General features: G+C 41.8%; 1 protein-coding gene across 2 annotated transcripts in view; it reads right to left on the bottom strand.

Moving 5' to 3' along the window:
• The window catches only part of lamb2 (laminin, beta 2 (laminin S)), a 44724-nt gene extending 26366 nt beyond the window's left edge, over positions 1–18358 (bottom strand). For both annotated transcript variants that reach the window (XM_086278426.1, XM_086278425.1), the window contains exons 1-5: positions 18249–18358; positions 17808–17874; positions 3801–3970; positions 3544–3679; positions 66–139 (exon numbers count right to left, since the gene is read on the bottom strand). In XM_086278426.1, coding sequence (XP_086134552.1) covers positions 66–139; positions 3544–3679; positions 3801–3970; positions 17808–17838 — 411 coding nt within the window. In that variant the 5' untranslated portion in view covers positions 17839–17874; positions 18249–18358. The remainder of the gene's footprint in view (positions 1–65; positions 140–3543; positions 3680–3800; positions 3971–17807; positions 17875–18248) is intronic.
• Positions 18359–20801: the final 2443 nt, after the last annotated feature.

The raw sequence follows: 20801 nt of genomic DNA on the forward strand, positions 1-20801 counted from the left end.
TATATGATTTTGTCTGCATGTGAAAATATGAAGGTCAAAATAATGATCTGTGATATTTTTCTAACCTTGAACGTCATAATCAAGTGAGTAAAATGAAACTCTGCTTCCAGATCCAGCTGGATAAAGACATCCGACTTTCCTGTGGGAACAAAGACAAGGAATAGCAGAGATGTTAATAAGGCTCACTCATTCTGTATCTGCTAATGTCCGTCAGTTGGTTTGCATGAAGAATTTATAAACTGCTTACATTCAAATGATCATTTCCCACAGATGGATGTCACAGAATAAAGGTTAATGGCATTATGTGAAGTGGTAACCACACACTTGGCTGGTGGAATGGATCCTTGACAGGAAAAACATTCACTGTTGGCAGGAGAAATGCGGAGTGCCTGCCGGAAATGCCCACATACTTCCTGAGCTGTAGAGCTCTCTCTCTGAAGGGCCACTCTACTTTCACTCTTGTTCTCCTTGTTTTGTGTTAATTCTGCAGTAACAAAGCCAAAAGGATCTTTCCATAGTACTAATAAAATATTTTGGGCACTAGACTCTACCCGTGTTGCTGTATCATCTGCGTGTAGATGCTGCTGTGTGGCAGTGGAAGTGGCAGAGTAAGAACATCCAGAGTTTCAGTGAAAGTGTTCTGAAACTCATGCACCTTCTTCCATGATGCTCTCTGCACAGCTCATTTTTGTAAGAGCCCAGTCCTCATATTCCACTCCCTATGGTTCCTTTCAGGCCTCCTGTCGCTTGCACGTCTTTCTTGATTCTTTTTTTCCTACACCAATGTGTTATTAGACAATAAGGTCAGACTCTCTTAGACTAGAATGACAAGCACACTCTACTATGAAGCTGATGAGGCACAGAAAAGAGAGAAGAAAACGAGGAGAAAGTAGATTCTGACCTTTATTATAGATCAGTTTTTGCTTTATGTAACTGAATCGAAACACACATAATGAGTTTGCACACAACACACCTGCTCCACTGAGCACCTGACACTCATAATTCTGTTGAAGGCTTATTTTTTGCCTGATCCTTGTACACTGCTCAAAAAAAAATAAATGAACACTTTAAAAACACATGAAATTTCACTGCAGCTACTCAGATGCTACTCAGTTTGTATAGCCTCATGTGCTTGTATGCATGCCTGACAATGTTGGCCCATGCTCATATAATGAGACAGATGATGACAGATGGTGTCCTGGAGGATCTCCTCCCAGATCTAGACCAGAAGACCACTGAGCTCCTGAACAGACTGAGGTGAAACTGGGCAGCATCTAATGGATCAAAACATAATCTGTGAAAGTGGTGCCAGTGGTGGACCTGCCGATTCTGGTATTCTATAGCAAATGCCAGCTCTCCTAGAGTAACTCCCTCTTCTCGAGTCTCCTCCATGGCTTTGAGATGTGCTGGGAGAAACAGCAAACCTTCTGGCAAATGTACATACTGATGTGCTATCCTGGAGGAGTCGACCAATAGGGACCCTTACCTCTGAAACCATTCCTGTTTTGGAGGTTGTCCCATTGTTGCCCCTCTAGTTCACCTGTTATTAAATTCAGTAACACCAAAGCAGCAGAAAATGATTAACAATGCCCTCTGCTACTTGATCAGTATTCAAGAAATTTAACAGAGTTGTAGCTCCTTTAAATTTTAATAATCCTACACTTTTTTGTGTGTTTCCTATATTTCCCCATGTCTGCATCAAGCTTGTTTTTTGTTAATTTCCTGTTTTATTTTGAAGGTCAGTCCCTTGTGTGGCTTTCTGTGTTTTAAATTCCCTCCTTGTGTTTTATCCTCATCCTCACTGTTGTCCTGTCCTTTTATTGGACTCCTTCTGTTTTCATCAGGATTCTTAATCACTGCCTTTGGTTATTTCCTGTTGCTTGGTTTGGTTGTTTGGTTTTTGCTTTTTCCTGCATGTCCTTGTAATTTTTGCATGCAATCCCAGGAAATGGGCTTTCTATTTAATATGTAAAGACAATCAACGCACTGTGTCCTTATCAAAGCGGCCTTCTGTGAGCGCTGCCACATTCACCAAACAAATGCCACAAAGATGCCATGGAAAAAGCTGCAGCTACCAGGAGTAAAAATAGTCACTGTACTTCCTGCCCCTCTTTTTCTTCTTCTGTTTCTCCCCGATCTATTCTGGGTCTAGAGCTTCACAGTGCTGTCATCAACACCACTCTGTTACTGTGGAATGACTCACAAACAACTAAAACGAGCACTGTGTCAAATTGGCCAGTCATGCACAGATCCTTACGACCACTTATAGTGATGAAGAATTTAACTCACCTGGAAAAAAACAGTTATAGTTTGTCCCTCTTCCTGTTTTTATTACTGTGCACCACCCTGTCTTAAATATTCCACTTATTCTCACTCTTATTTTGACATCAGAGTCTTAACTTTTCATCTTCTCCTTTTCCTTCACTCTGTTCAGATGCCACAGCATGCAGAGCTCACTCTGTTATTAAGGACATCTGTAGCTGTTCAGAGGATGCTGGCCACAGTGTGTGTGTGTGTGTGTGTGTGTGTGTGTGTGTGTGTATAAGTGTACAAAACTAATACTGTATTTCTCCGGTGGTGTCCGGCAGCCTCGCCTCTGTCAGTGCACTTGCCATAATCAGTGTGTGAATGTGTGTGTGAATGGGTGAATGACTGAATGTAGTGTAAAGCGCTTTGGGGTACTTAGGGACTAAGTAAAGCGCTATACAAATGCAGGCCATTTACCATCTAGCTTGATTGTGGTTTGGGTTATGTGGCCCAGGATCATAGAAAACAGGTCTGCCCCAGATCTGGTATTAAACTGGCACTTCTGACTGACCGGTGTCATGGCAGGGTGTATGTCAACCAGATGTGGGCCAGGTCTGGCAATGATGGCACTATTTATGTTCCTATTTTCCTATTTTAGTTAGAAGACCCAAATGCCATGTTGCAATACTATACTCCTTGTGCTGGCCCATCTCAGGCAAGCGAGATCTGGGCCACCAAAGGGCCGTCATTCTTTGCGGTATGTGGGACATGTGTAAGCACATTGTGTGGGCCAGATCAGGGCCATACCAATTTTGCTATGTGGGAATATGATGAGTCTACTGCTCTTATGTCCAGCAGTCTTTAAGCTACATGCTAACATGAATGCTAACATGATCTGGCACATGCTGATAATATTCGCAAAACACACTAAACACAGAGTACATCTGAGGTTGACAGGAAAGTGTGAAAACTATGCAAAATTTCACGCTAATCTAAGAGACATTTAACAATAACAAAAACCCACTGTAGGTCTCATCAATCATAAAATCACTCCTCATGTCTTCATATTTTGCTTCCAAAGAGCTAGACTCTCTTACAGTTTTAAAGTTGTTTTTAGCAATAGTTCTCCAGGCTTTCTGAAAGTTTTTGAACATTGTTTTTGGACAACAGCTGCTTTTTTTCAGTTATTTTCATTTACAGGTAAAATGGTTTTTTGCACCAACAAGATGATTCCCAAAGAGATTTTATTCAAAAACTTGGCTTGGAAATCAGTAGATGACCATAAAGTCTCCTCACCATTCTCAGACTGCCACCAGGACTTCTTGCGGTGAGGCTTAAAGGTAGTGATTACATTCTCTATCCGGTGACTGATGGTGTTGTACAGTGGATTATAAGGCCGTCGCGAGTCACAGTCAAAACACTTCTTTTCATCCTGCGGCAGGACAGCAAAATAGGAAGTGTGACAGAGTCACAGACAGAATGTAGTGAAGAAACACATTTAACTCCTTCAATTGTTACTTGAGATTAAAGCAGAGTTCAACAAAAACACTTACCTGCAAATGACTGACAATGCAGTAAGGCTCTTTCCATCTCATTCCACACGTGGATGAGGCTTTAAGGTTCTTCTCTCGTCCAACCAGTAAATCCCCAGTTGCTGGGTAACAGCTGCCATGGGCACAGCCGTGGCTTTGACTGGGGTCCTGACCAACAGCAACAGTCAGAACTGAAGGAAAGAACACAGGAAATTCATTAAAGCGAACAGGAAACAATGGTTGCATCACTGTCCAGCAGTGCACCCACTCACGAGCTTGAGTTGGCAAGTAAAGCAGACCTAATCAGTACCCTCCATTCTGAGCTGATTATTTAGACAACATCACAAGCTCTTATCACTTCCCAAGGAAAAGACTCTAGGATGGGTAGTGAAACTAAACATGTGCAGCTTTGAGTCAATGGAATACTGCTGCATTAGTTTCATCAACATCCATTGTGAGTCCCTGCAAAATATCAAAGAGAAACTTTTGAAATGGTGGCAGATATAGTTAGCAATGGCCTTTAACATCAGGAAATTCTCACATCACTCCCTGTAAGGAAATAATATGAGCTAATGGTCAAAAATAACTATGTACAAATTAGTTTGCTTCTACAGATTATCAATGATATTATATATGAAACTGAAAACACAGATTTCAGTGACCTCTGTGTCCATATCTGTACAACAGCATGAGCAGTGTGACATCTGTGCTATTGTTCTTTGTGCATTTTGACAGTGTAGCACTTTTGTTAATAAAGATATGCTGTACTGGCCACATACAAAGAATAATGCTCAGCTATACAAAAAACAAAACAAAAATCTGATTTTATCAATAAGTCATAGCTGAATTCTCAATCAAACAGTAGCAAGAAATATTTCAGTGTTGGGACAACATTATGTCAAAGCAGCTCTGAAGGTTAACAGGCTCTGATGTGTTCCAAAGAAATGACCCGAGCACAGGCGCTGGCTAAAAGCCAATGGGAAGAAGCCAATGCAGGTTTCCTTTTTATTGATGGTGATTATAATAGGGATGTGATTATTTACTCTAAGCCAGACTTGTAAGCTACGTAAAAAAGCAGAAACACCTGTTTTTTATAGATTTGGTGAGCACCACAAAGTACCGAGACAGGGCGTCTAGGTGATACAAAACTAGAGCCTCGCTGTGACTGAACAGCAGTGCTATGTGTGGGAGTTAAAATAAACCTCATAAACTTTCATGACAACCAGCAGCAGCCATCACACATTCCACCGGACATCTTGACGTGAGTTCCTCCTCCTGGGACCTCTGATCGTTTGTGTATGTACTGCTATGAGGAAACTGGTATGAGACGAGATCTTTGGGTGCTTGTTGTCAGTCTATGGGCTGTCAAATAACAGGTGTTTCTAATCCTCCCTCCCTCTCTATGAATGCACTTTAAATGGCCCTAAAAGATAAAATGCTAACACTTAACAACTTACTATGAACTTTTTTTGTAGCAGAATAAACTACATGCATTTATTGAGATCTTGGTGAGCCAGTGGGATTCTGAAAGCCTTTGGGCAAGGCTCCAAAACTTAACTGACAGCACACTTATTTTGAACCTTTTATGTGCCTCAGTTTCAGCTCATTTTCTCAAGAGGGAGTAATGTTCGTCTAAATGACTACTGTGAGCCTGCCATGACATCAACCTTCTGCATAATTGGGCGTTTCTGTGAAACACTGATATTTTTAATGCTTACACACATAAGGAAAGACTAGGTGCTATACCTGCTATACCTTTATACTCTCAGATGAGGCAGTTGAAATATGGACAATGCAGGTGACTGTCTAATGTCCAAAGGCAATTTATGCCATAACCTCAGGGCAACAATGGGGAACGCTCTGTCCCCTAAGAGCTTCTGCTTAGATTTTTGTATATGTCCTCGGGCCATGGACCGGTACCGGTCCGTGAGTCGTTTGGTACCGGGCCGCGAGAGTTGAGGCTTGGGTATGAAATGTATGGTTTTCAGGGTTTTTATCGGTTTTTAGCATTATTTTGTTATCGTTTTTATCGTTAACTCGGTTTTCCTGGGTCTTGTCACATGTGTTATGAATAAATCTTCTTTTTTTCGGTACCGGTACTAGTTTTATTTTGTTGTATTTATCCGCGACACCTTAAAGGCCGGTCCGTGAAAATATTGTCGGGCATAAACCGGTCCGTGGCGCAAAAAAAGTTGGGGACCGCTGGGTCAGATGACCTGAGAGCTCAGACAGGAGCCTGATGGCAACAGCGCAGAGGATTTCACATGGACACTGACATATGACACACCCAATCCTGACATACACTACGGAGGAAACCTGTGTTTGACTGGCATTTGACAAAGTTTCACATTTGTTGAAGCTAAGTGCGCAACAAGCAGATGAGGTCACAGTCTCACACACACCTGTGCATCTACACCAACACTTCTTCTATCTTCTTCTGCATGAAGATACACTCATTAATGTATTTAAACTCATGGCTCAAATGACAGTTTAAAGGCACTTTAACCTTTTGTAGCCCCCCTTTTAAGTGAACAACTGTGTGCTTGTTGATTACACAAAAGACACCTGTTAGAGGATTTGTTGAGCAGTTATTATTATCAAAGAAATCTGACATTGAGAGGACACTGAGCGAGTCAGATGGATGGTTTGATGGGTGAAAGAAAAAAGAGAGACAGCCTTTGTGCAGACAATGAGAGGATATACACAGATGCTACTTGATACCTATTTGGGAAACTACTGACACACTCTCAAAGGTGTTCATGTGTACATGTATCAGAGGTGGAGAGGAGAGGGTGGAGGAGTAAAACAGACATCTAATGTGTCGTGTAATCACTAGGTTTCTGGATGTCTTTTATCTCTCTGTGAAAAATTCACCGGCTTTACGCTGTGCTCCCAGGATGACATCACCACTTGTAAAAACAAGACATGTAGGATAATGAACAGATTGGTCACAAAGACGGTGCTGCACCATAAACCTCCATGCAATTGGAAGACGCCAACTTGTCTCAAAACACTCACTAACTAAGCACTTAGCAGTAATGAAGCTTAAAAAAGAACAATGCAAAGCAGAAGCAGGGACTATTCACCCTCTAAGTTAAAGCTGTAACTTTCATTCTGAAACTAACACATTACAAAACTTTGAAGAGAGCGGGGATCCTTTTTTAACTTTAGCTTCACAGTTTCACAACTGCTTAGCACATGGTTGGCAACTGTTTGCAAACAAGTCAGCATCCTCCATAGAAACTACTGATGACTTCAGAAATCTGCCAACAACCAAAGCAAATGCAAAGGAGGTTGTCTGTGCAGCACCATGTGTTTTACTGCAAACAATTTTTCCTAGCAACAGCAAGCAGCTTTCCACAATCGCCAACTGGCCAGGGAATAAATATTTTTTCCAATGAATGAACCTCTGTTGCAACCCCTAAAGGGGGCTGCCAAAAGAAGAAGAAGAGGACAACAGTAATCAGACAGATTTTAAAGGTCCAGTGTATAAAATCTTACCACTAGATGTCACTAAATTGCAGTCTGTATTCCGTTTTCTTACCCCTTACAATTCCAAATACATAATCCAAGGATAATGCAGAAAAAAACAGCAATGGCTGACTTTTCTAGACTGTTTATCCCCCATTTACCGCAGATACTCTTCTTCTGTCTAATGACAGCAGTACTGATCTGAATTGTTGAGGATATCCTGACATTTTCTGTGGGTAAGCACCAATGTCTGTGTCACTGTTAGCTGCTGTTAGCTGGCATTACTGAATGTCTCTTTAAAAGTGGACCTAACATTGTTGGACTTGGACCGTGACCCTATAACCCTCATAGTTTACCAACCAACAAAATGCCATTTGCTCATTCTGGCTTATCGGATGATCTACTTTTGTTTTAAATCAATTTACATTGCATATCTTTGCTTTTACCTTTGAACTTTTGATCACAAACATGCACTAAAAACAAGAGGGAGCAGTATTAGGTTCAAGGAAACTACCTTTAATCATTTAATCAGTTTTTCAAGAACATAATAAAAACTGCAGCACTGATAATTATGTTGATGACTGATGGAAGTGAGGGGATGTCAAGGCCCATGTCACAAGGACAATCCAGTGCATCAGCTGCTTCCTTCCTTCTTCTCCTCAATTTTTCTGATATACTGTCATTAAAGGAATGCAAAGTGAAACGTGGGGTGACAGCTGAAAGAAAAAAGGGGAGGCTCGGGCACTGCTACTGGTATGTGCAGTGTGTGTGTGTGTGTGTGTCACAAAGGCTGCAAAACAGTGCTGTTCAACCAGGCTTTTGTAACACCCTAGTAAAACCATACTGAATGTAGCTTGTACATCATCTTGCAGCCACATAGCACATTCTTATTTATTTATATTTGTTCTCTAATAATCTTGACATCAGACCGTAAAAACTGCTTTTGCTTTCCATGTCGTGTACTACTGCCAACAGCTGTTAACCTATTCTCAGCTTGAGTTAAAAACATGACATGAAATCATTACATTCATGCCCTTGGATGGTTAAATTTGGCTCTCAGGCGAAAGGTCTTCCACATAAGGAAAGTCTCTGACTGTCAGAGGCAGTGATACAGATTAAACTCTGCGGAGCTTTCAGAAATGAATTCACCACCCTCGATACACACACACACACACCTCCTCCAAGTGAAGTCTGCTTTTATTAAGGGTTCATACACCTTTTTCAGGGTCAAATTCAAGCACTATCAAGGTGAATTTTGTAGCTTTTCCAGCACATTCCCAAAAAACAAGGATGCACGTTTCACTTCACATCACCTCAGTAACAACACGTGAAAATGAAAACAAATCATCCTAGGTTGATTTAAATGCCTTTGTTACCCTTTTGCTAAAACAAAGAAAAACGCACCACACAACAATACTAAAAGGATAAGGTTGCCAGCAAGGCAGCTCAGGTGGAGAAATTTAGCTTTTAGACTTTGCGGCTCATTTTAATTCTCTATCTGATAAGAAAAGTATTCAATCAGATAGTTATTTGTGAATAAAATACAGTTACAATTTCAAGCAGTTTTAAGCACCGCATCCAAAATACAAACACTTGAAAGGACAATATTAAAATTCAAGCATTTTCAAGCACCCGTACGAACCCTGTTTATTCCTTTCATACTTGCCACTGATTGCACTCAAATTCTGACCATTCTCTCTAAGCAGACCATATACCACATTAAATCGGCACTATTTCACAAAACTCTTGAGAAATGTTTCTCAGTTGTCAGCATGAGATGACCTCCTTTGCTCTCAGCATTTACATACTTTACTGTAACTCTTCGCTGCCTAGAGACTGGTGACAGATTACAGAAGATTTCTACCAGTGAAACATTCTCATTGTAAAAACTGGCATGTGGGGAAAAAAGAACAATTAAAAATGCAAAAGTTTGTGGACAGAATCTGCAACCTTCAGTACTTTTTATGAAATTGTGTCTGGTTTTATACTACACACCTTCGCCTAACAAACACACAAAGCAAACTGAGAAAGTGAAGGAGAACAGTCTGTTAGAACGATACTTTTCACTCAGTACCAACTATATTAGCTAGCCTAAGATTAATATATTGTTAGTTTTTCAAAGTCAGCATGCATAATCTGTGCAGAGATGAAACTGCACTGCAACAGCTGTGATAAATCTGAATGGTAGTGGGCTAATATGTCAAGTACTGATATCACCTCCAACTAGAAGCCTGCAGCTCACTACAGGAATAAATCAGCTACACTTTGTTTGCATGGTTTCACATCATCACCATCACAAAACTGTAAAACGGTTTTCCTTCTTTCAGTTTGCCTCTTTAATTTCCTTAAATTTGTCACTCAGCTGTACCCATCTAATCCACAGACTAATGAAAACCTCTAGCTCTGTGTGTGTGAGTGGGATGTGACATCAGCGTGGTACATTCCAGAAGCACGGTCTGGCAAGACAGTTTGCTGTCACATGAACCAGTGTAAACTCTGCAGGAAACCAAGGCAAACAGTCAAAAATTGGACTGAAGAGAAAGCACGTAAGGACACACGTATTTGCTGGGAGAACACAGACAATACATGCATCCAACATTAATAAAATGATGGAAGGGTCAGATCCAATATTAGCTCACCCAGGGAAGTGAACAGACAGGATTAGCATCATTTAAGAGCTGCATGACATAAGACAGTGTGGGACTAGAAGGCACCACAGATATGTTTAGCAGTCACCATGGCATAGCTGCTTTAAGGGCCCGGCAAAGAGAAGTCAACTGCTTTTATTTTTAACTCCTCCTAGCTAATTAGTTTACATTCCCCTTCCATGCGTCTCCGTCCTCTCTTTGCTCGGCACTTAGCTGATGGACGGTTAACTCCCACAGCCAAACAACCAGCTGGTCTTCCTCCTCCTCACCTCACAGCTCACCTCCCATCTCTCTCCTCCCTTAATGTCTACTGCACCGGGAGGTCAGAGCGGTGGATTCACCACTCTGACCTCCCACTCACCTTGTTCATTACTGAAAAAGGCCTCCTTCCTAAAAATAGTTGCTAACCTTGATGTAACCCATCATTTAAGTAAATGATGTCCATAGCAGAGACGATACTGTGTCTGTATTTCTTACTTTCTTGTTAGAGATTCAAGGCTAAGCGTAGGGCCCACGACAATCTTGACATCTGTCAAAATTCTTGTAAAATCTAATAAATCAGTGGCTGAGACAAAAGTTTTACTGAATAAGAGCAAAATTATTTCTTTATTATCTCAAAATTATTATTACAAAAGCAGACCCTAAGAGCAGGGCCATGAATCTTGGGGAAAATGTCATAATCAACAAGGCTAACATGGAGGGCTCTAGTACGCTTTCTCTGAGACATCTTACAGATGCACACCATAATTCAAAACTGCAGTAACTGGAGTTACCACAGACACACAAGCCATTATTTACACATTTCACTTCATTTACACGTGAAGTCTTAAACCAATTAAAGTTTGTATTTCAAATCATTTCTATAATAAAAACTCCGACGTCTCCTCTGAGTCTTTCCCAACTGTTTATTACTGACCGCCTGCATTGATATCTAAAACGCAAGAGTTTCAGTGAGCAAGGCCAGGCGCTGCCCATTACACAGACTGTTACATTAACAAGGCATGGCACTGAGAAGCAGCTGGTTGGAATAGAGGATATGCTCACATTCCTGTCCCGTCCTGGAGATGTCTGAGCTGCTCCGCACCGGAGAGAAAATATGGAACAAGACACTGTGAGTAACAGGTGGGCAGGGGAGTGAGGAGCTAGAACAATGTCTGTTTTTATCTTAGCGGTACGGGAAACATGCTAAGTGCATTTAGTGCCCACCCCGCAAGCCGTCATTCCCACATGTCTGTTGTTACTGAGTACTTACATCCAAAGAAGCATCAACGTGAAACAGAGTGCATGATTTTGATGCATTTTGTTTTTTCATCAGGGAATGAGCAAATGGGAAATTCACATACATTAGTCAGCTACATCAACACAATCAAATGTTAGATTGCATGAATAATTCATATATTCGTGAGTTTATCCAGCATAATCTCCATCTTATGGAGATTAAACTGGTCAAACAGGCTTACAAACTGGTGGCCTGTCCAGGGTGCACCCCATCTTTCACCCTGTTGCAGCTGGGATGGATAGAAGGAGTCAAGACCTAACTTTGAGTGGATATATATCTATGCTGTGCAATTACGGTATCTTTAAATGCTGCTGATGTTAAAGTCCCCACTGCAAAACTGGCAAAATAGTAGAGTCCCATCACATAACACCTACAAAGTGTAAGCTTTATGTGATCAGAGGGAGTTATGGAAACACTGCAGGTCAGATTTAGCAGGATTGTGTGAGATGTTTGCTGTAACCTAAAAATGATCTACCAGCCACACTCCCCCTGCCATGTTGTCTAAAGGTCAATAAATCCACCAAATACGAGGCACACGTGGCCACCAGATGCTGGGTGCAGCTTTTCCTTCGGTCATTTAACCAAAGAGACTGCACTCCTGTGGGTCTCTTTAGTGATTACGGTGCTGTGTATTTGCCTTGGTGCTCAGCAGGTGACCCAGAGCACCGAGCAGACTCCATACTCGTTTGCTGGACGTGCTAATCAGAGTGCCTGATGAAGAAAATCTGGCTCCACTTAGAGGGAAAACTGAAAGCATCACATGGGACTTGAAATTAGCATTTAGTGTGGTCTATTCTTGTGCTCACATTCCTGTATGTGACTCTAAGTGACTTTAATAACATAATTGCACTGTGTCGGCTTGATAAATGCTGAAATTGCCACATGTGTAAAAGAGAGGAGGGTAACCTTTGTGTGGCTTGAGGCTTAGGTCAGATCCTCTGAGCACAATTTAAAATACACTGGGGAATACTGCTTTCATGAAGTCATTTTGTAATACCAGGTCTGAACTGACAATGACCCCATTAGTCCCTTGAGAGAGGAGCAAAGGTAACCAAGAATTGTTAAGTTTTCTGTATCTCAAACTGGGTCTTTTTGCATTTATATTCACCCTTTTTTCACTGCAGGAGCTCAGGGCAGGTGTGGCACACTTACAGGAAATTCCCCTTATAAGCTCTTCCGGCCTTTCTCTTTCCACTGCAGTGTGGGACCTACTGGATTCACAAGGTGAAACAATGACGTTTACCTGAAGAAAAAAAAACACTCCCAAAAAGAGGACTAACGGGGTCTGACTCAGTACAGACAGCAGGCTCTTCTATGTACCACAATCTGCAGCAGCCACAAAAGAAGGTTTCTTTTTTTTCCTGCATTGAAGCAACAGCCATTGTAAGTTTTATGAGTAGAAAGAGAGGTGTGGGGAAATACGGAGATAGAAAATGGGTGCAGTATTTGTAACATGGCGGGGCAATCACAATGACCTAAGACCATAAGGCCACACTGTAGGAGCTTGTATGCTTGCCTGAAAGGAGCAAGATATAGATCCACTTGCAAAAATGCAATGTAGTCATTACATCCATGTTTTCATTAGTGTGTAATAGCCTGTAACTATGACTTATAAAAAACAAGCCTCCAAAATCCTTGGGGGCAGTATAATATTCAATGAAGTACATTTTTAATGCATCATTTTGTGGAGTATACATATCTGATTTCAGCAGTAAATCATGGACTGTTCATTCAGTGACTTGGAACATATGAAACAGCTAGCCCAAGGTTACAAGAAACATTATATATGTACATGGTTACATGTGGGGGGGTGTGTGTATGCGCACGTGCATGTGTGTGTGTGTAATTACAGGCCTCCAAGATGAAAGCACCACACACTGTGACTTCTTCCACTGCAACTCAAGTAAAATTTCAAATATCTCAAGAAAATGCTAAGCACACCAAATCCATCCTTCCCTTCTTCCTTTCTTCTTCTCTTTGTCTCGACTTCATCCCCCTTTTCCTTCTGTCCTTCCTCCCTTCCGTCTCCTTCCTTCAACCCTCCCACACTGCAGCGTCACATTCTAATTGCTGCTTGTCTGCTATCAGGTGTGGTTGCGTCTGAGAGCATAGCTAGTTTTTAACAAGCTATGCTACAGAACTCCATTAATCCTGTTATTGGACTTAGCCTGTGGCCCGTAGCAATAAAAGCTCCTGGCATCTGACAAACATAAAGACAGTGCAGCCACAGTTTTTGGAAAGGAAAAGGACATTCATATTTCTGCTTCTTGTGGATATTAGAGCCACATCTTATTGAATAAAAAGTATCCATTCATAACATCATTCATAACATTTGCTGAAAATAATTTGTTAATCTAGCATAAAAACTGCTTTCCTTTCATACTTTTGATTGCACGCTCACATCACAAATCGTCCTTACTTCCTTTGGATGTATATTCTGTTCCAATGGATGATGCTCATACTAAGCATGAACAAAGATTGTGTGAACAATTAATCCATGTTAACCAAAGGCTCAGGCTTCATAACTCTTTAACATGTTTATTCCCTTCTTTGATCTTTATGGGATTAGTCTCATCTCAAGGAATCCTTGCTAGCTATGAGCACAGAAGCCCCACCCACCTGCTGCTCTTACAAAGGGAAACCAATCAGAAAACAGCTGGCCTAAAGTGAGAGTGTCCTTAACCTCTAAAACAGGGAGGAGCTAAAACATGATGAGCAGAATAGGCCCACTTTAAACTACACCGTGCTTTCCCTAGTCTCACATGTTTCTGTGAATAATAATAACATTGTGATTTTTTCAAAGTGTGTTATGTCATTAACATTTACAGTGGCTAACTAAAGCTATGTGTCTGCAATCGTGTGTCTTCATACGACAGGTCACAGGTCACGCTTCTTTACAGCTGCGCATTCGTTCTCCTTGAGACTCACAGCAGCTCCACTCAGGTTCATAACTTCACCAGCCACTTCATTGTTTTTAATGAGGCCAGCACCATTTCCTGTTCCTCTCCATCACCTCCCCCATCCTCAAGTCCTCCTTCCTTTAGTTTATCTGCACCTCCCCTTTTCATCCAGAAAAGCTCCTGCCCAGGAAACCCAACTCATGGTCCTTTTATACAAACAGGTTTACTCTCTCCCTCCACCCCTGTGTCTAAAGTCTTTCTCTCCCTCTTCTTTCTCATTGTCCTGATTCTATCCTGATTGTACCCCCCACCCCCCTTCTATTTAATCAGGCTCTGTCTCCCCCCCTCTCTCTCTGTTTCTAGTACTGGTGGTTAGCAGGCTTTAGTGCACCATTGTTCTGGCATCTGCACATTTCCGGAGGCTGTCGCTTACAAAGGCTTTGGGAACACACTCTCTCGTTCCCACTGCCTAACCAGCTCTCACCTGCCCACACACACACACACACACACACACACACACACACACACACACACACACACACACACACACGAGGAGGGTATCAGCAGTTCAAAAAAGCCAAATTCCTACACACATAAACCTGCAAGAAAGGTGTATTACAGAGGATTTACTTTGTGCGATGAGGCAATCCAGATCCCTTTTTTATGTTCAGGTTTGCTTGCTTTCTTTTCTTTCTTATTCCCAGCTCTTTCCTTTCGTTCCTACAGAGTAATGATGAGTTGGTGCCTCCTTCAACTGCACTTTAAATGGTTTCGAATACTAAAGGTAGGCGTCTAAAGGTAACTAGCCTTTTTGCCAGAGCTTATTTGTGCTTCACCAACACATATGGCCGTCTCGCTGCAGCTCCTACTTCTAACTGGAGTCATGAAGAAAAGAAACTAGCATGTGAAAAGAAAAGAAGAGTGAAGGGATGGCTGACTCTTTTGTTCCTGTGATCAGCCTGAGTCCTTTCTCGCTTTTGTCGCGCACACATAATGACACACGCCAATTAACCCCTCCTTTGACCTGTGGGTTTGGAATTGACCCTTGACCTCACAGCTCATCCTCAGAGACATCTGAATGGACACCTCCCAATGTTAGTAATGACAGCGCGGGAGGTTTATCAGGTCAAACACTTCCCACCTCTCTCTACTTATTCCAGCTGCTAACACTGTGATTTTGACCATAAAGATTATTTTGAACTGTGAATGCAAAGCTACACTATTAGAGTCCAAGGATGATATAATGGCGCCATAAATGACACAGAATAGGTCCTATGCCTACTGATATACTTGGTCAGTCTATTTATCTTTAATTCTTATTTATGTTTGGCAGTGGGTTAGCTTCCTCTGTCTGAAAACGATCCTCAGGAGTCATTTGTCAAATCAGAGTTCACCACATTAATCGTTCCTTCTGTCCTTCTGTCCAATTTAGTAAACTTAAGCTGAAGCCTGTGAGCTCCTGAAAAAGTCACCTTTAATCAAACTCCTGAAAGTATATAGCGTTGAAGATTAGACCAGAAGCAAAGACGTATTTTACTTTTAATTGTTGGTAATTGACGTGTTGAAAGCTCTTGTTAATCTGATTCATGAGCTGTGCGCTGGCTGTGACTTGATCAGGTTTAATTGACAGAACGCCATCATTACATCTGGACTTGAGTGCTGTTAATTGCTTAAAGATAAAACACGAGTACATGGCTTCTATCCCCTGCAGGGTTAAGCCCACAGTCCATGGCTGGACTGAACTGAACCTTGCTCCATGTCATTTCCATCTCTCAGTCTTCTCATAACCTGACTCTCCTAAAAACTGTTTTTATTTTGCCAGGAATTTTTGAGGAATCATATTTATAGCCCACTTTATCCCTTTTTCCTTCTTGACTTACTAAATGGGAAAACTGAGAATCAACTCTGACCTACACTTTACCTGCGTGGTTACATTTTCTACTGATACCCTTAAACAACACACACAGGCCTGCTGTGTGCAGAGTAAAAGGTTTATTGCTTGCTGTAATTGTTTCTCCTGTCCATGAACCACAAGCGTGGTTGTTCCATGTTCTTGTGGTGCGGCTGCCAAAAGCAGAACTTGTTCTGCTCATTAGTGGATCTCTTGAATAGAACTACTACTGTGGCCAACTTCTGTCCGCCACAACAAGATTCTCTCCAGGGAAGCACATGAGTGATGATTCTGAGGACCGACACCACAGCAAGCTGGTAAGTGAGCCATCCGGCAGGAAAAACGCAAGACAAGAAGGACCGGGGCTGGCTGGTTAGTAGTATATGAACGTGATGGGATTATGCGGTGCTTTATTGTCCAGCTGTGTAAAAATGTGTACAAAAGCAGCTCTGGGTAAACCATTACAGGCACCAAAGGGCACGGGTATATTAAATTCAGACAGATTTAGAAAGAAAAAAACTGTCCTGCAAAGTTTATTCTGATGTGACTCTGAGACATTAAGGCCAGCAACACTGACAGAACTTCAGTCCTGAAACCTCCCACTAAGCTCTGTCAGCCATCACAAAGAGCTGCAGATTTGATCAGTGAGGCCTGACAGCAGGCGCTCATAGACTTTAACTGCAGCAATAAGCACACTCGCTTCTAGCTGCAAGGAGCAACGCATTCAAATGCATTTACTGACGGTTATCAGGCAGTGAAATAGAGGTGTAGCTCACAACCTCTCAGCTTGGAGTGGAGCCCACATGTACCGTGTAAGTTGTGTTAAACAAATGAAGGATGCAGTGAAAAGAGATTTAAATCAGATATGTCTTTGTATTCAATTCTTAGCTTCATCGCTGGACACACTCACACATTCACCTAGAAGATTACTTAGAAATGATACAGACCACATTATCTACCAATTGATCCCTGGCTGCCCCAGCCTGCATCTTGCCCGTGGATACTTTGGCGAGATACTTAACCCTGAGTAGCTCCCGATACACTCATTGGAGTGTGAATGTGTGCGCATGGGTGAGTGAGCCACATTCTATAAACCTGTGTGTTTACCATTAACATCCAGAAAGTATGTAGGCGCTAGATGTGTGCAGTGGGTGTCTCTATTTGCGGATTCAACTGGGCCATTTTAGGAGGACCGTAAAACATGGTAACACCACCCAGAGAAAGACAGAGACGCAGACAGACGACCCCTGAGGCCCTGAAGGCACCAGGGGCCCTTAAAAAAGAAACACCAGCTATCTTATCTCTGCACAGGGAAATGTAAAAGGCAATCCCTTGAGCCTCACATCCAGACTACTGTTTCTGATAGTGCCTTGGTATAGTTCCTGACTCCAACCATCGAGGCTTAGAGAAATCTTTTTAGAGTGTAAGCCACTTTGAAAGAAATGTTCTTGACTCTTGACTTTTTTTGCTTGCTGTAAATGAGTTTGCAAAGCAGTCTTCTTCCCTGTTTTCCATCATGACAAGTGAAAACTGTGCTGATCACAGCGCATTCTCACTGACAGGGACTCTATGAACCAAGTGCAGGCATCAAGGGAGTATGACCCCGACCATCTCACTTCACTGCTATTGTTATGTTGTATTCCCTTCAGGTCTTGCGTGTCTTTGAACTCAGCATTTACAGGATTAACAAAGCTACACATCTTCCACAGACTAATCAAAGCAGGACCAGTGACCTGAAGTCGCTCGATAGCCGCCATATCCGTTCAGTGAATCGCTTCTGAGGGTTTGTTATGGAGCAGAAAACACGGAGTGACTTCAAAGGGTGCGCAGGTTACTTACCGCAGAGGAGCACCGCAACCGAGGCTCGCATCTCTGAGCGCGCATCCACCCGCTGGGCCGCAGCAACCTGCCACACGCAACACACTCATCATTAGACATACACAGTAACAACTAAAGGCGGGTTTTGTGTTACTGGATGCAAAATGAGCGTTGGGAAAAGTTAAAAATGTGGGAAAAATTGAAGCTTTGATTTTTTTTTTTCAATTGACGACCAACAATTGAAGTGCAGAGGACAACCAGGACTCCTTCACAGACTTTTTTTCATCCACTCTCTGTTTCTACTATTTAAATCACCGTTTGCCACTCTGTTCTCTGTAAACCGGTTCACTAAAGGAGAAAAAAAGTATAAACTGCTTTCAACTATCCAGCGAGCTAAGTATAACTGATTGTCTCTTATTTCAGAAATGAACTGATCATAAGCATTATCTTAAACCTTCTCACCGTTTGTGTCGCGTTTCCAACGTTTCCTTCTCTGCTGCCCCTCTTCGTCCACTTGTTGCGGAGTTCTCGGACAGAAGCGGAGCTGAGCAGTTCTTCTGCTCCTGCTTCTCTGCCCGGGAAACCCTGGGCCGGACTTACTGGAGCGGAGTTTCTTAATGCGCACAAATGGGCCGAATCCTTGGGTCGCGTGTTCGATTCCTTCAGTGGGCAGATGAAGCACACCCAGTTGCCTTTCTTTAAATGAGTTTTCGATTAGTTTAGAAAGATAACAACTGGACTTCTTTATGTTTTGTGAAGACGTTTTACCAGTGAAAGAGGAGAGGTGAAACGTCTTCACAAAACATATTATTATTATTATTATTATTAACACGTCATCACCCAGAGCCGTCTATTCAGGTGTTTAGTCATGAGTCCATGCAAATCCGTTTACAGTATCTTCCACCAATCTGCTCCCCCCCCCCCCACTATATTACAATAGGTTAACTTCCAGCAGATTATACGTAATGTATACAGTAACCTTTAAAATGATTCCTATGTGAAATATGACTAGGCCGCAGTGCTTAAGTAAATAAACATACAAGGAAAGCTATGGTGTTGTGCCAAAGAAGTTACCCCTGCCAGAAGTGTTACTGTCCTCAGAGTAGGAGGTTCTACAGGTGAGTCCAGGTGTTGGTACTGGATTCATAGCACAATACTCTCTTTTTGAGTTCACTGTCATGTCTGTTTTATTTTTATGTTATATTTATTTTTTTAGTTTATTTGGCTGCTTTACCTGCTTTTTTTAAAAACAGTTTGTTAACATACCAGGACGGCACAAAAGCTACTTGATTATGTACTTCACTTTATCAACATGGTCCTATGTAGGCAATAATGGAGTGTGAAAAAACCCCTGCTAAAGCAAAATGAATTCAAAGTAATTCCTGTGTCAAGTTTCCCTCCAGTAACCCGCTGCATGTTTTCCGACGAGCCCCCTTTCTGTCCCCGTGAGCAGGAATGCGCGCTCCCTGCAGGACGGATTGGATTCCCTTTGGTTTAATCCAATGAGGAGCCGTGATCGTTATCACAGATTCTATGCTTGAAAGCACCAACCCAGCCACGCAGGTGGACCGCACGGCGTGACTAATAGTTATGTCCGGGGATAAGAAATATCATAGAAATTAAGTTTGGTGCAATGAATCAATCTTATATGAACTAAAGTTGTTGACTTCATGTAATCCACTGCATTGCACATGTGGATCATTTCACATGGGAGTAGTACGTAGTTCTAACTGTTTCTGATGTGCGCCAGTGTTTCACTGCTGGCAGATCGTCGTCCAGAACAAAGCCTGCTATAAACCTCTGTCATATTGCACATTCCCTGTGCTGCTGCAGGACAGCCCCTCTTTGTTAGAGACCAGGATCCAATGCCACAACCAAGAGAGAATAGGCCTTTCATACTGAGAACAGATCCCTGACACTTAAATGAAATAAGAGCCAGTATTTGGTGAAAGTTCACCATGTGTTAGCATTGTTTTTGGTTTTTGTTTGTTCGTCTTTTGCATGCTGCACTCTCACACAGAGGTTTTCATATCATTTAGCACACCCATCTAATGACTTGGAAGATACCACCCAGCAACATAGTTACAATTAGCCAATAAAATGGTGCTGTGTGTATGGATATATCAGAGGGTGTGTAGTTCAATTAGATCAGCTTCACCATTGACTTTGAGTTGCAGTTTCTGGCAACTTGACAAATACAACAGTTGCCAACATTCTCTTTGAGCTACATTTTTGCTCTCCTCCAACTCCCAAGAAAAAATCTCTGGCTCTTTTGCCACAAAATGTTCACCAGCTAGTCAAGAGCAAACTGGGATGCTTAATAGGGAAACAGCAGCGTACAGTTTGGTTTTTAGAGCTGGAAAAATGCCGAATCCTCAGCTGAAAACAACATGCGTATGAACAACGAGACAGAACAAAAACAGTCAAGTTGTAAAACAAAACCTTCAGCTAAAAGCTGCTAAAATGCTCCACAGGCCTGGCAAGATGCAGATTCAGGGGGCAGCTTGCTAGTGTCGGCCCATCACCAGCCACTTGTGTCACACTTTGAATTTTATTTTTTTTACTGTAAATTGAAAATGTTTAAAAATTGGAGCGGTAAATGACTTTCTGTAACTTGAGCCAGGGATTCAATAGGCTGGCAAAGTGACTATCATTATTAACTAACGGCATTAATGATGGGTGAGATCTATTAGGTGTAACTTTGAGTGAGTGTAGAAGCTGTGTTTTTGCAGAGGTGGTAAATTGAGAAGAGATGAAGGCTGTGGGCAAAGAGAGACAAATATGGGATTGAACTTATACACTTAACTGTGTATAAGGTTCCCCTGTGTAGCAAAACACTGAAGCAACATACCTTCTTAAGCAATGTAAATATTGCATACAGTCTCACACAAATATGATGCATTTATATAAAGTGTCAGATTGACTTTGTCTTCATCATATCACCTCACAGTGTATGTTTATATGAATATTTGTACGTTATAATTAAAGAAAAAGCACAAAAAGTACTTTCAAAAT

The sequence above is a fragment of the Aulonocara sp. 'chitande type north' Nkhata Bay genome, linkage group LG20, assembly GCF_057382095.1.
Source record: "Aulonocara sp. 'chitande type north' Nkhata Bay isolate Kocher_YH1m ecotype deep benthic linkage group LG20, A_spYH_male_GT1.1, whole genome shotgun sequence".
Classification (NCBI taxonomy): Eukaryota; Metazoa; Chordata; class Actinopteri; order Cichliformes; family Cichlidae; genus Aulonocara; species Aulonocara sp. 'chitande type north' Nkhata Bay.